The sequence below is a fragment of the Pelecanus crispus genome, chromosome 8 (assembly GCF_030463565.1).
Source record: "Pelecanus crispus isolate bPelCri1 chromosome 8, bPelCri1.pri, whole genome shotgun sequence".
Taxonomy (NCBI): Eukaryota; Metazoa; Chordata; class Aves; order Pelecaniformes; family Pelecanidae; genus Pelecanus; species Pelecanus crispus.
In genome coordinates, this window is record NC_134650.1 from 37,899,220 (window position 1) to 37,917,008 (window position 17,789).

Sequence of the window (17,789 nt, forward strand, 5' to 3'; positions counted from 1 at the left end):
CTTGCTGTGCTCGCAAGCCTGTGCTTTGTTGTGGCAGGCTGCGGGGCAGTATCTGGTAAGCGGCCACCCAAAGCAGCACAAGAGTTTGACCCCCATCTTTTGCCTTAGCCTGGCCCTGGCCCTGGCCCGTGCCCCGCCATGGCTGCAGTGGGCAGAGCTCATGGGTCCTGTTCCTGCCACCTCTGCTGTCTGTCCTTGAGGATCTGCAATGCGGACAGGGAGAACTTCCTCACTGGTAAAATAGGATATTTAGTAAACTTCAGCTGGAAGGGAGTAAGGAGTAATGTGCACTGCCAAATAATGTGAGGAAATGTGCTACGTACATGCAAGTGTTGTTACCACCTACCTCCAAAGAATAATATTGGGATACACTTAAAATACTCTGTAACCCTTTGCCAGTGAATCTCATGTGGCCTGGTTCCCTCCAAAATGCGATCTTTGCACAAAATGGCCCTTTAACCCACTTACACGTCTACATGTGGATTTATTATTTATATATATTGTGTATAGTATAGACAGTTCATATATGTGGGTTTGGGGTTTTTTGAGCTGGGAAGTGCTATTAGGACAAACAAAACCTTTGCCACTTCCATGAGCAGATACAAAGGACCACGTGCAGTGATAGTAGCACTGCAGAGATTTTTGGATGAAGCATCAAGAGACCGCTCTTGCACCACAGCAAGAGCTAACAGCTCGCTTTGCTGTTCCTTTGCAAGCAGGGATGGCAGCTGCCATGTTACATACAGTCCTGCTCACCTCTTCACTCCTGTTTGAAGTGTTGCTGAGTCTCTGCAGCATCCTCTCTACAGCGCTGCTTTCTTTTGGGCTGCATGTTTATATACGAGCCTGCAACTGAAGATCCAGCTCAAAGAAAACAGCGCTCTTTGGTTCCTCCTGCTTTGCACTTCCTGACTGTGCCTGCTAAGCCTACAAGCGAATTCCTGCTGCAGGCGATTCTTAGACCCAGGGTGCAAATAATAAAGCCATAAAATTTTGGGGAAAGGTGATATGGAAATTACTGACTGCAGAGCAGTGGGTGCCTAGCTTCATATTATCTTTTGGCTCATCAGCAAAGGAAAAGCTTTCAGCTTTGAAGATATTATGATTAATGCCAAAAAAAAAAAAAAAAATCAAGTTGAAGTTAAATTATATCATGAAATCCAGCATGCTTTATCAAAGCATTGTCTGGCAGCTGCCAGAGCCATTGATTTAGTGGATTTTCTGCTGTATGTTGCAGAATAAAATAAGAAATATTCAAAGAAAACTTTGTTTTGCTCTACCTTCCTTCTTTTTTGATTCAGTTTGGAAGATGCAATGGCACGTTCTTTAAGGACTTCTTCTCCATTTCAGAGGAATTCATGGGCTCTTCCATATAGATATTTTTATTAATTTTTTCCCATTCTGATGGGGCTTCTGGAAAATAATTGGCCAATTACATATTAACTGGCAGTAATTTTATTCTTTTTTAAATTTTTTTTTTCTGGCTTTTAAAAAAATATGGTTTTGATCCAGAGCTTGGACAATGTGCTGTGAGTAAGAGAGCAGCTAGCAGCTGATTGCAAGGAAAGTAAGTTATTTTTAAAAAAAGGTTACAAAATTTTTTTTTAAAATAAAGAATGAAATAATGTTTATAGCCAACTAAAGCCAGGTCTTACTACAGCTGAATGTCTGTCACTTTTACTATGAAGTGTGGTATATTGGGGTGATAAAAGAAAAATGTGCCAAATAAACCATAGGTATAGCTTTAATGGGTTGGGAATGTAGGTTGCAAATGTTCTATTGCAAATGATAAGACATTGCTAGAAGTAATAGGATGTGTTTAAAGTGACCATAACGATGGTTGGACCAGGACTTGCCATTTTGATAAAAGGGATTCACGTGTGACGCTGGCAAGCAGCCTGTGCTGAGCAGGGTGCCACCTTCCTGTTCTCCCTTGCTGGGAAATGCCCTGATAAGCAACAGAAATGTGAACGGTGCAGAAAGCTGTGATGTTTTTTTCCTTTTCTATTATTTCCCTGATATAGGAAGGAGGAATGAGAAAAAGGACCAACTCCCAGGTGAGCCCAGGCACAGCCAGGTGTGGAGGGAATGCAACCACCATCCTTTTGGAAGAAAGTCAGCAGTTCCTTCTACAGGACACCAGTGCCCTTTTTTTCCTTGCCACTTTAAAGAAGCTCTGTGGCAAAAAATTTCTGGGAGCCATGTCTGCTGGTAGAGGTAAATGCATTTAAATGTGTGGCTTGCAGGTGTCGCAGGTAAGTCTTGTTGCTCTCTCCCTGGCATTACACCCTGCCCCGCATGCCACTTCCATTTTCTTCCCTACTCCATCACTGTATCCATCGTTACACACAGTGTGTGACCTTTGAAAACTTCAGGTAAAGGCACTTAGATGAGACCAGAGCCGCACATAGCTGACCTTCACAGAGCAGAATTTATTGCTACTTTATTTTGCCTCTGGTAAGCTCGTCGCATTTGACTCATGAAGCTTTCAGCTGCAGGATTTAGGTGGTAAAAGGCACAGCTTGATACAATAATTTTCTTTCCTATCCTAGTTGCCTGTCTCACAGGGGGCATGAGACGCTCTTTTAGCATGAACCAGCACAGCTTCCTTGGTTTTAGTGGCACAAGACCCATTTGCACCAGTTGGGAACTGTGCATGTCACTGTTTCCTTACTGTGCCTGGAAGCACTGAGGGGTGCCCCTGGCTTTCATTTGCCTCGCCAGAGCAGCCGGTAATTAACTGATCAGTTGGCCTTAACATTCCTGCAATAGTTTAAATGTGCCAAATTTTTAATTAACAGGGGTTTTTTTGATAGTCCATTTAACCACTTGAATTACTGTAACTAACCAATGCAGTGCTTGTTCTTCGAGGTGATGACTTCCCAGACATGTACATACAAATGTGGGGTTTTGTGGATTTTTTTTCAGCCGTGACACAAACCTTTAAGAATTTGTTCTTAAATGCATTGCTGGATATGTACTTATTTTATCACTTCTGGTAAACCAGCTCTCCACATGGTTTCTTTCGTTTTGTACAGTTTTCAGTTTGTACTCCTCCTATGCTGTGTGTGTGAGCAGAGTGATTTATGCTATCTAATGTAGTGTATTTTCTTCTGATGTGACAGAAACTGACAGCACAGGGAAAATGCAGTTGCAGCAGAAATGCACTAGTTCTTATTATATGCTCTTTAATAAACAATACGGCAACTTATTTTTGCTGTCTCAGTATTAAGTGAAGAGATGGCGAGAACTGCATTGAGCACTAGGATAGGATTTTAAATTAATTTTGAACAGGAAGAAAATATTTTGGTCTTCTGGAGTTTTACCAAAAATTGTGGTTAACTCCATAGCTTTTAAAATACGTAATTCAGCTGCTGCTGAGCCAGCAGTGGTGACTGAGGGATGATCTGCAATTTATTCCAGAAACCAATGCCCTCTGCTTAATGGGTGACACTTGCATGTCCAGCTGAGGCATCCAGAGAAGACTGATGTGTCCTGCTCAATGTCCAGCACTCGCTCACTATTTCCAGACCTTGCTTAGTAGTAGTTTCTTACCTGTAAGTGAACCCCAAGCATGAGGTTGTAGCACCAACTGGGATCACAATCTGGAAAATTCAGCTAAATTCAGTGCTTTTTAAGGCTGTATGAAATCATAGACCTGCAAGTGGGGCAGCAAGCAGGAAGACGCTTGCAGGTTGCTACTGCCCTAAACTGCATTCAGAGTAATGAGGTCTGAGTTCTTGGATGGGAGAGTGGCTGTAATTGCAGACTACTGTCCATTACTTTTAAATAGATTTCACAAGTAAAGCTGTCTGTTGCTATGCTCCAATGTTTAATGTAAATAAATCAGTGATTGAAATGAGGATGTTTTAGAGAGAAAAAAAAAAAAAATCACAGATGTTGGCTTTGCAAAAAGCCATGCCAGCCCAAAACACTTGCAAACTGCAGCGCTCGTACTTGAAGTTGTTTGCATCGTTTTCAGCAGGTCTTTGCCTTTCTACATTTGCTAGCCTCTGCCACCTTTTTCTCCTCTAAGCTGGTGTGAAGCTAAAGGCAGGGGCACCAGTCATCCTGCCAGCTGCTGTCTTGGAAAGAAACCTGCAATGCCAAATGTGAACACTGAGCAGCTTTGTTACTACCTGTCAGACTGGGCTGATTAAGAAATGCTGTAGCGGTAGGAATGAGACTGCAATTCCAGCTTCCCCAGCGACACACCCAAGGGAATATTTAAGGTATTACATATGTATATATTTATATACATATGGCTCTGTGTGTGTGTGTATATTTTCTCTCTCTCTCTCTCTTTCTCTCTGCTTTGAGAGTGTGTGTGTTGGTGGTAGGGTATTGCACCAGATGACCTCTTGAAGTCCTGTCCAACCTCACTTATTCTATGAGCCTATGAATTAGGAGGGCTAAAAGCTGAGTAACAGGAATGTGAGCTGAAGGCAGCCTCACCAGCCTAGTTCACATATTCCTAATGGTTCCCAGCACTAGCCAAGTATCTCTGGTTCAGCCCTGGGATGACTTGGAAAAATCCTTGTTCTACTCAATAGCTGCGAGGTGAAGGGCACAGACCTGGGGATGGCCGGTAAAGTGAAGAGCAGGGCTACCAACGGCCTCCCAGATAATCTGCATGCTAGATTTAGCAACCACGCGTCATGCAACAGCTTCCAGTTACACAGGGCCCTGTGGCTCAGATGCCATGCCAGGGAGTCCTGCGACACTGTACACTTCAGTGGTGCTCCCCTCTGGGAGCTGGGTCCTGACTCACAGCCTTCCTGCAGTGAATGTATGTTCATTTTCCAGTCTGTGTTTCCTGCAAGGAGGCCCACAAGGGGCAGTTAATATTTTTAAGTACTCTGGTTTTTTTTCAGTCAGGCTGGTTATGGGTTGGTATAAATTCTTGCTGCATTAAGAATATGTCCTAGATTTTATTGACTACATTTGTGTCACTCATGTGGTGAGGCACTGTTAAAATGCTTTGAGTTGGCCAGTCCTTTTCTTCATGGAGGACATGAATTGCTTATTTTGAGTGAATTTTAAAAAATTATGACAGTGAGAAAATAGCATCTATGTGAAGGCCCTACAGAACTGTGGTGCATCTCTTTCAAAGCACAGATGTGCAGACTGTGTCCCTAAAACAATCGTGGTGTTTGTAACTCTTCCATTCTGACTGTGTGTAAGAAAAATTTGCCACAACAGCCATTGTGTGAAAACCACCAGTAAGTTTCATTTCCAAATGTGAAGTCATTTGTACTTTGCAAAACCAGGGTGGCAGAGCTGCAGAGCAGGCCTCCTTGGAGGAGAGGGTGGCATCACGCTGAAGTAGCAGCTTGTGAATATTTGGCTTCTGCGAGTCATTGGAGGAAAGAGCATCCATAAGGATGGCAGACTGATCAGCTTAATGGAGAGGAAACCCACCGAATATGAGGAAACCAGGAAGAAACTGGTTCTTGTACTCTTTCCCTAGGCATCCACTTTTGGCCATAGTTGGGAGACAAGATACCAGCACTGATGAACCTTTTGCCTGACAGACAGCTGCTCTTGCAGGACCACTGTGTGCGGAAGGTAAATGGGACCAAGCTCCCATCTGTGCCATAAAGCTGGAGACAAGAAGGTGGCAAAGAGCTTCAGAAAGGTAAAATATATTAAAAAAAGCATCTTTTTGATCCTATTGGAGCTCTGGCCACCATTTTTGAATTACTGTGGCTTAGCAAGAAAATTGAGAAAAATTCCCCAAACCAAGGTCTGAGCACTTAAAGCTATGCAAGTTCATAGTCCAGGCAAGTACTTTTCTTCTGGAATACTCCAAAAAGTAATGGGAGTCTTGAAAAGGCAGTGTTCCTCAATACTGACTGTCATACATGTGAATGAGCCAGACTGGTTAAAGCTTAATTAAAAATTGCCAGAGTGGCTAAATTCTTTTCTAAGTGCAGCTGCAAAACGTTAGCTGTGGGCATATTTTAGACCTTAATTAGTAACACTTGCACTGGAGGACCAAAATCTTTCATGAATGCAGCTGCAATCAATTAATATCAGTTAGGCATTTCTGTAGGCAATACAAGGGTCTCCTGAAAATTGTTTTAGTGCCCACCTAGATTAAAATAACATAAAATACTTATATGCAACACACTAGAAAATCAAAGATAACTACAAAATGTCTTTATTGAAAAAAGCAGATTATAGCATCTAAGGTTAAATGAAACTTCTGACTTTAATATTAAATAACTTAGGATGATAGCAAGTAGCTTCTTCTTTAGATAAATAAATCTACATTTCCCAAATTTTTTCTTCAACAATCAAGGGAATCAAACACTGAAACACAAAACCACAAGTAATTCTAAAGACTAAAAGACAGAAGCACATTGAAAGGTTTAACAAGGATATATATACAAAAATAGTTAAACTAATGTATATTTTCAGCATGTAAACTAGTTACATGATATACAAACTGGGAATTTATATATTTCCTACAAAATAAAAGTCAACGTTGGTCCAAGTTCTTGGAAGAAAACTATATTCTTTTAAAGAAAATGAAAATATTTATCAAATGAAAACTTAATTTAAGTCAAATTATATACTCTAGTTACGGCATTAGTTACAGGATGAATCACAAACTTTTAAACTTTTCTTGAAACACAAGAAAGCAGCTTTTGTCTCCTTTAGAGCTTTGGTTTACTTAACTACTCTGGAATTTCTGGTCTTAAAGAGCTCCTCTAACCATGTTTTCCTTTTGAAGCTCCACCTTACAAACTATACACACACACGTGCACACAAGTGAAAGGAAAAGGAAAGAAACCCAAACAAACCCTCTTTGAAAGCTCAATTATCTGAGTGCATTCTTTTGTTTTGTTTTCAAATTATTATTTTGGTCCTTTGGAATGCATCCTCCAGTGCACGAGGGACTCTGAACTGCCTACAACAGCTTTGTGCTGTAGGGACTTTGAAGATTCCTTACCAAAATGGAAAGGTGTAGTCCTGATGCAAATGAGAACAAGTTGTTCTTGTTTTAACTTTATGGAAATATTCTGAAAGTACAGCAAAGGCGTATGAAGAAAAAAAATCACATTGTAAAATGAACTCTAGAAAGTCTACATCTGTGTTGAACGGATTTAACATAAGAAAACTCCTTAAGAAAATCATTAAAAGAAGCTTTCACATTTCCATAATTCCCGAGACAGGAGGCAAAATGTGCAGAAACTGCCACTAGCACTAAAGAGTACAGCACATCATTATTTTAGATTTGCTTTTATTTTTTTCTCTTTGATTGGGGGGGGGGGGGGGGGGGGGAACAAAACGAAAAAAACCCTGGCAAATTTCACTCAAGCTCCAGTTTTTATACTAAATGCTGGAAAAGCAAAGCTGTATTTCATTATACAGTAATGGAATGCACCTGTCTATAGAAAAATACCGGAACAACTGCTGCTTTCTGGTTTTAAATAAATTTCTTATTCTATATTGAAATATTACCTTTTGATATTTTTACCATGATGATATTTAACAACATGTTGGAACTGAGCAGAACTACAAGAGACTGACAAATTAACATGTGAAATCAAATTAAATATTATTCTGTTCTACAGTATGATTGTTTTCAAAAAAGAAGAAAAGGTATGGTATGTACATGTTAGTGTGCTGTCCCTTGAAAAGGGGAGTGGAAACTTAAACTTGCCACTGAAGGAGGCAAAGTGCTAAGGAAGGTACTGGCAGAAGACTGGGCTGAACACCAGAGTAAGTCACCTCCATCTCTGGCCACTGTGATTTTGAAGGTTTTGCTTCTATACTGGTAGAGCAAAGCATTTTTTTTCCAGTACAGCGAGTACTGTTATGGGATGACTTGCTCACAGGAACAGACCCAAACCTCCTCTGTGGATTTTAATGATTGTTTTCTTAATTTGGGTTCCTTAATATATATAGAGTAAAGACAAGCAAGTAAAAATGCCTCAAAGCTAAATGTGGTCCAAAGCAGCTTGCTTAAATGGAAAAATATTACATTGCAGCTGATGCTAGAAGTTTATCCTGAAGCTCTGATATCTTCCATGTTTGTAATGACCTTAAGGAATTTACCTAGTCATACAATCCAATTTAAGACAATTTCCCCCACCCCCCCCCCCCACCCCTACCCCCTTCCTAGCATTTGCTGTTTGGGGGAGAGGCACAGGTACTTCCACTTCCTTCTGAGGCTGGGCTGGTGACTACGGACACAGAGGTAACGTTCGCAAATGCAGAAAAAAGAGTGCAGGCACCCACCCAATGTCCTCTCTTTTGCAGGCCAGGCCTCTTAAGTCACACAGTAGAAATGGGGCACTAAGTTGCACTGTAATTCCTTCAAAACATGGCTGTCACATTAAATATGTTAATTATGAACTGCTATATATTAATTAGAAAATGACTTTTTAAAGAAGCATCTGACTTGCCAAGGAGCCTTCAGTAGGACAGGTTAATCTAGGCCAATGGAAGTTTGGCAAAAGTTCGGGAAATGTACCTTTTGTTCCTTACTAACAGAAAAAAAATAGTTCACAGGAATTTTTTCCTGCCCCCACCCCCCCCCCCCCCTCCTTTGCCCCCATAAGGAAATTCCAGACTATCAAAAAGTTCTGTTAAGGGAGTTAATAATTCCACTTAGGCATTAGTGTCCATTGGATGCTCTTTGTACTTTTCAAGAGCACCACAAATGGCTTTCAAAAAATCAATGGAGCATAAGAAACTGAACTGCAATGGTGTTGCCAAATAAGTTGAGTCATTTCATCAGTCTGTGTGCTGAATTTAACATGGGATCACTTCTGAATGGATCAGTCAGATTCTCGACGTGTTGAGAACTGGCATGGAAATGTCCCAATTTACACATGCGGAGAATCTGGTCTGGTATTTCCACTTCCTCTGGAGCAGAAGAATTTTATTTTATTGTAATTTTGGATACAGTTAAAGACAGCAATGGATGGATTTATTTAAAATATAAATTCAGGAAGGCTGGATCAATTCTCATGAGAATGCATGGAATTTTTTAAACATACAGATGTGTAATTTGCATGTAAATCGTCAACACATGGTAGAAAACAAACCATAAAAAAAAGATTCATCTAACTTCCTATATGGAAGACATATATTTCCCCAGAGCTCTGAGGTTACTGTAAAAGCTTATGCAAAATATGAAAGTGTGTACATTCTATGTACATCTAATACTTGTTATAAAATACCAATGGTTCAATGGTCTGACTCTCTAAATTATTATTTCTGCTAAACTGTACTTTGTTTTCCAATGAAGACAATCACCATAATCAGTTCAGAAGTACAGCTAGAAAAGAACACAAAGCTGAAAAGATAATACAAAAACCACTGTCCCCCTCTTTTTTTTTTTTAATAACGTATCAACATACAATCATAAAGCAGTTGGTAACAAATGAAGTCTTGTATAAAACAAGTATTATAAAGACATGTGTACCTTTGCATAGAAAGGGGCTGCTAACCCTATTAAACAAAAAACAGGTTTAAAATATGAATTCTTTAGTAAGTGCCAAATCATCAAGTTGATATGAATGCATTTTGAAACCATGGCTACATTTGTACACAGCAAGCAATTACAGAGGTCTGTAACTTTCTTCAACTGTTATGACCCTGCCTGTGCCAATCTTTTGGATATACTCCTCTGTAACATGGTTTTTATATGAAATGCTTGCCATATTTCTTTAACAAGCTAAACAGTCTTTGGATGACTGTGGAACCTTGCAGGATGGAAAGCTGGCCTGACGCTTCTTCACAGAATGCCATTATTCAACCCGTGCTGAAAACTGTCATTGCTAAAAAACACTTGTTTGCTTCCTATTCACTACTGCTGGGAGTCTAAGTTTTAAAAAACGTGAGACTGTATTCTCTAAGGCCAGAATTGAACAAAACTAGCTAAAATGCTAGCATTTATCTTATCATGCTTGCTGCAATATGATAAGGTGCTAACTTTTGGAAAGTAATTCTACACTCCTTACTTGGGCAAAATCTCCACTGAAGGAAAGTGAGTAGGGAGTGCAGAGCAGCCCTTTGTACCATTGTTTTTAGAAATGTTGCCATTTTACAGTTACAGTTTAGTGGTGAATTATTTGTTCAAGTAGACGGTGTCTCAGTGAAAATGCCTAGATAAAAGAATGCATATGTACAAGATCAGAAAAGGACCCCTCACCTCTGATTTAAAAAATAAATAGCTGGTTTAGGTGGTTATTACTGGAATCTCATGTTTAAAGGAACAGGAAAGTCATTTTTAGATTTTTGTCTTCTCTTTCAAACAGCTTATTGGTAACGGAAATGTCTTTCAGAGTTCTGTGACATGCATTGGATAGCTCGGAGGTGGATGTGATGGCAGTTTAATATTAAGGCGCCTGATATGACAGCCGTGGCAGAGCAAGTGGCCCTCTAATGGGTAACAACGATGGCCTTCCTCGTCATTGAGCTGCAAGCCACAATCCTAGAAGAAACGTATACATCCCAGATTAGTGAGCGATTCAGGTAGGGCATCTCACAACAATGTAGATCTATCCTGCATAATCCCGAGAGCTCCCTCCCATGCCTCCAAAGCCAGCAACCTCAAGAGTTTTTGGTAGGTGGACCCTGACTATGTTGTATTAAGCAAAATGACATCACTGAAATCAAACAGGATAGTCTACAGTAGTGTCCAGCATTTTTTCCCCATTGTTTCCCATTCTGGTCTCTTCTTCATCTAATAAAAGATGAAGGCAGAAACAGGCCAAGGACTGATCCTGACACATACAACCTGGAAGAGGTTATAACAGAGGAGAAGCTAATTCTGCAACAAGGCAGCAAGCAAGAAACAGGGGAGCGTAAGTAGGGGAAGAGGGGGAGATGAAACATGTTTTACTTCTGAAGCAGGGCTGCACTTTCTCTAATTTGGAATTTAAAAAAATTGAAGACTTCAAGGCCAACAGTCCATCTTTAGTGGAAATATGTTAGTACCTCTGGGACCAGCACATAACTACAGGGGCAACATCGGTGAACAACAGTGGAGGAACAGAGGTAAAAAGAAAAACAACAAACAAGGATCCTGCCCATTATGTATACTACAATAGAGACAATCCTGGTTCTCAGTTGTCATCATTATAATTTTGAGGACATTTGAAAGCCATGGCACTTTTGTGCTTGGATTTGATGTTTTGCGTATGTTAACTACTTAGAAATTGTTCCTGTGACCAGACCTGACAAACCAGAGACTCTGAGTATGTATCTGCACACTTAATAGAAAGGAAAAAAAAATTGAACAAGTTGGGCATATAGGTCATTTTAGTATTGAAAACTGAGGTAAAATTTTTAATTGGACACACAGCATGATTTTTCAGCTTTCATAGCTCAAGGTAAAATCCTCAAATTTTACAATGCTGAAATAAGAATGAAAAATGGGTTTTAAAGTAAGCTTTAAAACTGGAGTGTTAGTTTAGGGGGGCTTTAATCAAAGTTTCTGCCAAGGTAGTTTTCTGTGTGTTACTACATGTTATATAACAACTTTATAGTCCTTTATGTAAGATTTCAAATTCAATTCCTCATTAGAATTTAATCATTTCAGATACCCTACAGATGTGCCAAGTGTTCATACCTTTTTCCTTCTCCAAAATTGTATTCCTTTTCTGCAATGAGAAAGCCTGCCTTCTCAGTGGATTTCAGTTTTAGAATGGGGGTCTATTGACCTGTAAACCAGCTTGAACTTCTCAGCAGAAGTTAAGTGGTTGCACAAGAAAGAGATGATAGAGAAAAGCAGCGTTGCACAAGAAAGAGATGATAGAGAAAAGAAGCAAAGCTTCCAAACTGACTACTGACTTTGCATGGCCACCAGGAGATGATGACATTAATGGCGTTTCAGAAGTGGCTGCGTAAGTCATCACAGCCTTTGCAAAAGTCTCCAATGTGCATACCTCAAAATACTGGCACCAAGTTTTCTAGCAGTATTTGGAGACAGCAGTGACCTGGTACGTACAGTTTGAGAGCCTCCTTTGAGACCATTAGGCAGCAACCTACCCCTGTTAACACATGGCTAACCCCCTGATTTCTGTACATAAATGCACTCTGCCATTCTGGGCAGATGTGGAGGCAGCTTGATATGCCTCAAACTGGAAGGAGAATGGGGAAATGAATAATGAAACAGAACTGAAAATAAACCCCCATTGGGACATTCTAATATAAAGTCAATAGCCCGAGAGAGAAGGGGAGGGAGCTGTCATCTTAGGTGAAGCCTGCACAAAGCAATAGATGGGGGAAGAAGGAGGAGGGAAGTACAGCTCTCCAAAATGCTGCAATTTCCTGTGCCAATTTCTCTTTAAAAGTTAATAGAAAAGGATGGAGCATCAGGTATCTCTGTTGGAAGGAGATAGCTGAATGGATGGGGTCTTCCTTACATTTCAAGATGCCCTGAATTTTGTTATTTTCTCCCTCAATCGGAAGTCTCTTTGTAAAACCTTTTTGTGCAAAAGTGCATGGAAGATAGTATTGCTGCATTTTTTGCCTCCAGTGCTAAGACAGTTAGGTAGCACAGTTAGGATCCATGTGGATATTTGCATGCTGTATCAGCGTGCCAAACCTAGAGCAAAAGGGAAGTTTTGGGTTGATCCCAAATTAAAGAGTTTGTTTCCCTCCTCATGCTCCCTGATACACAGCTAGGACTGAACTCTCCTCTCCAAAGCAAGAGCACTAATCCCACAACTTAATCTGCCCCAATAAACGTTTAAATGTTCTGCACAAAAAGAAGCTACTCCCAGAAAAGTGACAGAAAGTCAGTGGTATCCCTGTCCCTTTTCTAGTAAAGAATATTCATTCAGCATGGAAAAAACGCAGATCCCCTAGAAGAGCCTTCCAGTCAATGTGAATTTAAGTCTCATCGGATCAGAGCCACACAAGCTATATCTAGAGATCAGGAAAAAGAGAACCGGCACCTACTCTTTGTTCTCTCCCCATCTGGAAGTATTGAGAAAACGCAACCCAAACAACCCAACCCAGCTTTTGAAGTTAACATACTGGGGGAAAAAAACCGCCCCTAATTTGGTACTGAAGATGGCAGCACCCTTGCAGCGCAGCTCGCACTCATCCCTTTGCCTCCCTCCAGGAGCTGTGGGGCAGAGCCCTACGTGCCCAGGCGTGCAAGAGCCAGTGAGTGCACCCTGGGGTGCAAGTCAGGCACCTACCAAGAGGCTGCTGGTTTTAGCAAAGCCTTGCCGTGGGGCGGGCCGGCAGAGACACCTGATGCTTACCTCGCAGTGATAGCACTCCACGTGGTAGTCTTTGTCCATTGACACCACCCGAATGGTCTCCTCGGAGCCCTGTTGAGGAAGCAGAGAGAAGGTAAGAGTGGGCTTGTAAGTGGTGTTTTCTCAATCTTCTTTCAGTGCCCAACCTATTGCTTTGGAGGGCTGTTTCCCTGGGGGATCCCCTCCTCCTCTGCAGAGCAGAGCTCTGTGACCGCTGAGGGTCTTGTCCCCTGGTGCACAGCGCTGCACCGCTGTTTTTGCTGTTCAGGAGCAGCGTGGGCGTCTGACATATCTAAGCTGTAGAGGTCATTTGGGAAGTGTAGCCAAAATGTCATCCTCAAGGGACAAGTTAGTTTTGAGATCACGTAATTTTCCAAGGGCACCCAGGATCTGAACGAATTACCAGCCAAAACCTATGACCTGCTGATTGGGTAACTTTTCCTTGTAGACATCCTGGCCTGAGTTTTCCAGGACTTGTATTCCCTTCAAACCACCTGCTGCACAGCTATTTTGCACATGCACATGTCACTGTATGTACCCAATGGGGATTTACATACCAGTCCGGCAGGTAGTTATGTGCACAGGCCAAATCCTCAACGTGAGGGTGGATGCAGTGGGGTTGTGTAATTCCTGGCTGAGCCCCAGGCCCTGCAGAGCAGCCCATACCCTTCTTGTAACCTCACAGACTCTTTCCCTGATCCACTTTGAAGCCTCTGAAGACACAGCTCATTAAATTTGTTGCCTTGCATTGTTTCCAGTTCCAGGTGTGGTTAGAGCATCAGATATGACGTAGACTATGTCTGAGAGAAGCTGTGGGCAAGTTAGTACCTGCACTGCTAGACTTGAACTAACCTAAGAAACCTCCATGGGAAAGAACGATGAGTCTATCCTGCTAGCCATCAGATGAGTCAGCAGTAGGACTGCTTTCCCCTCCCCCCCCTTTTCTTTCTTTCTTTTTTTTTTTTTAAAAAGTAATTTTGTAAGAGACAAATCCAGTGAAATTTACATAGGGGTTTCCTCCTCACATCCCATCGCCAGGACAAGCAGTGCTGGCTCAGCCTTTGTAAGGTTTTTAATTATGTAAGACGTGGCCATTTAACAGAAACAATAATGAGAGGGAGTAATGTGCAGAGTGATGGAGCTTTACTAGAGCACAGCAGCTTACAGAATGCAAGCTGCAGCTCTATAAACATGACAGGACGACAAGGAGGGAGGAGCCGAGGCCCTTGCTTACAAATGAGCTGGTCAGTGACCTCAGCAATGGGAACTCAAAGGGTCCTGCACCCACCAGAGTATGAGGGAGCACCACTGTAGGCAGGCAGAAAAGGGACGTCTTAACGCACAAGTCTTATCGTGCTAACTATACTGTCAGGATAGGATAGGCTGAAGTTGCAAGCAGGTCATTCACCTAGCTTCCTTTTTAGCCAACTTTTCTGCTCTCTTTTCCACTCCTTTAAGCACTTTAATTACATTGCCACCCCAGGACGACAGACTGTGTGGCCTTTTCACGGGGCCAGGGTAACCCTCAGATGTCTTTTCAAGTTTGGGCATCTTAACAGATCCACATCAGAAACACAAACATAGCAGACAAGGAAAATTGCTACTTGAGCTAACAGCAGATTCTAAAAATAAACAGGGCTTTACTACTTAGGTTGTTCTTGGAGCCCCAGTCAGGGCTTTCAATTAAATGAGATTTATAACAGCATAATTAAGACCTGGAAAGCACCCTAAAGATACAAAGTACTATGCCGCATAAGTAGTATGAGTATTACAACCTCTGGGAATGTTTGGGAGTGACATTACTGCTGAACTGTATTTAATTTAGTATCTGACATAGTCTAGATTCTGGAAGAGGGAGGAAAAGCATCTAGCATGTTTTTAGAAAGTGTTCATATGCCAACAGACTCAGTGCATGTTAACACGTACCTGTGCTGGTAGGATCGGCTGGTTACAGGAAGCGCATTTTGGTGCAAAAACCCTAGGGTGCAAAGAAGGAAGTGTTCAAATCACATTTAAAGCTTCTTGAAAAAGTAGAACCAAGAGAGCTATTCTAACCATGCCTTGTTTTTAGCAACATGTAGATACACAGGATTTGAAACACCTCTAAATGTTTGATGATCTTCAGGGAAAAGGAGATTTGGAAGAGGCTGATCTACCCCAGCTTTATTGCTTAGGTCTTCCTGACCTCTAGGCATATTGAATCCAGCCCTCTTCCCACATATACCGTTTCTCTTACCTTCCTTTACTCATAAAGCCATTCAATTCTTCCAGAGACTTGCTGCTTTGACTGCAAAGCAGCTCCTGACGTGGGGACTGTCACCATCTGACGTCAGGAAGACATAATCATGCTAAATAGGAACCGAGCTGATCATGGCTAGTATCTACTTACACCAAATACGTCAACTGGTCTTATTATCCACAGCTGTGTTTTACGACAATCACTGGGCCAACATTCACTCTATCCTTGTAACACGGTCAGCCTGGTACCAACAGGGTTGAGTTCAGAGTAATTTACTCTTGCTGCATAAGCTGAGTTATTGGTTGACTGGAGCTAAGAGCATTCATGTTGCCTTTGAGCGGGAGCAGAAAGGAGTCCAAAAGCAATCACTTAAACAACAAAACTTTTTGTCAGGTAAGGCCAAGCTCATTCTAACACTAGTTGCTAATTACACGCCTACTGTCCAGTCTAGGTTAACCTAACTTATGCTTGCACTACTCTCAGAAACAGCCAGCAGAACCTACCATCACCTGCAGAATTAGCCTGATCTAATTAGTATTGAAAGTCCTGAAAGAAGTAGAGAAACAGCCACCAGAGAAGTACATCCTCTGACACAACTTAATTTTCAACTTCACCTGGCCACTGTATGTCACACTGGGCCCATGAAGCGACCTTTAATATAACTTTAAAATATTTCACAAATGCAACATGTGAGAGCAGCACTTGAGGGACATCTGAGCAAATAGGAATGACCCTTTTATCTACCACAAGGCTTATAACTATACCAATAATTTAAGTCCTGTAATTTTTCCAAGCATGCAATGGAGTTGTGTACTTACGTATGGTAGTCTTTGACACAGTAAATATTGTTCTCCACATCTACAGTGAAGGGGACTCCATCCAAACACTCGTTACACACCACGCAGCGGAAGCAGCCAGGATGGTATGACTTTCCAAGGGCCTGTAAGATCTTAAGAGGCAAACAGGAAAATAAGTGGACGCGTGGTTACATGAGATCCCCCCATATACTGCTGTGTCTGATTTTTAATAATAACAGTGAGAAAAGCACTTCAGGATGAAATTACCACTCTGCAGATCTGTCAGCAAGGGGCCTTTTAAAACAATCAACTTGGTTATTTCAGTGGGTTTCAGTAGGCTCTCAATAAAGAGAGAGAACTGTGAAAATCAGGCTAACACCCATCAGTCTTAGCTCTGCAGGGCCAATACTGCCAACAGAAATTAAAAACGGCTTCAGAGACCACTTCTTGGAAAATCTGTTGCAGCCAAATACAAGTTACTGGGATACAGAGTTAATTCACAAAGCTTAACAGGCTGTGACAGACAGAATCCAAAACAGTCATTACTCAAACTTAAAAAGTAAAATAACAAAACAAGCAAATAAATAGGTGTCCCTTCGTTAATTAAGGATCCTAGTTCACCACAGTTACTGACTAGTTACCGCTCAGTCATAGGTGCCCATCAGTTTCTGTTAAAATTCCATCTGTATCCATGTGTTTAGATATGTATCCATGTGTTTGGATACAGATGCATCCATCTGCCCAGGTTTCCCATGCTGACCTTCCCTATTGCATTTTAAAGGATTCAAGGAAAGGCCTGATGCAGTCTCCGCTACACTGCTACAAACCAGAGCCCCTCCCTCCTGGCATCCTTGTATGTAACGCTCAGCGTGGCACTGGGACATCAAGGAGGATGCACCAAGCCCATGAACAAGCCTCTGGGAAGAGCGAGACATGGTATCACCTTCAGGCAGCTCTCAACAGGTTATAGCACCAATTGAATATATTTTGGGTATAAGAAATACCTTTGGAAGGTGATTTCAAAAGTATCTGCTAGCAGCAGTGCTCAGCTTGGAGCTGCTGCTAAGCTGGAGATGAAAAATCTCCGCAGGCCAAGCTCTCATGGCCGTATAGATGATTCTATGAATAAAGATCAAATCAACAGGAAATAAGTGGTGCGTAGGAAAAAATGCACAAAGTCAGTTTAATTCAACCTTTTTTCCCCCTCTAATGAAGCCCTATAGCTCTCCGTTCAGCGAGTGGCATCAGACTTCATTTGGTCTGCAAGCCTGCTCCTAGCCAGAAACAACTCGCCTCTGTGCGCGTGTTGCTATCTGGACAGCTACGTACCCACGCTGTTAGCCTGGCGCGGTTGTGCAGCCAGCCCTTTGCACAGGGCGACTCCTAATTCAGCTGCACGTTCAGCCTGCAACAGCTTCAGTTGCGCCCAGGCCTGTGGGGCGGCAGCTCTCTGCTCCTCAGCTCTGTACAGGCACCGCTGCCGTGCAGGCGCGTTCGTTGTATGCGCGCTCCCGGAGA

General features: G+C 41.9%; 1 protein-coding gene across 2 annotated transcripts in view; it reads right to left on the reverse strand.

The window, feature by feature from the left end:
• Positions 1-10,300: 10,300 nt before the first annotated feature.
• WTIP (WT1 interacting protein) overlaps positions 10,301-17,789 on the reverse strand; it is an 83,032-nt gene continuing 75,543 nt past the window's right edge. For both annotated transcript variants that reach the window (XM_075714874.1, XM_075714873.1), the window contains 4 exons: positions 16,293-16,423; positions 15,162-15,213; positions 13,239-13,307; positions 10,301-10,453 (listed from right to left, as the gene is read on the reverse strand). In XM_075714874.1, the coding sequence (XP_075570989.1) occupies positions 10,301-10,453; positions 13,239-13,307; positions 15,162-15,213; positions 16,293-16,423 (405 nt within the window). The remainder of the gene's footprint in view (positions 10,454-13,238; positions 13,308-15,161; positions 15,214-16,292; positions 16,424-17,789) is intronic.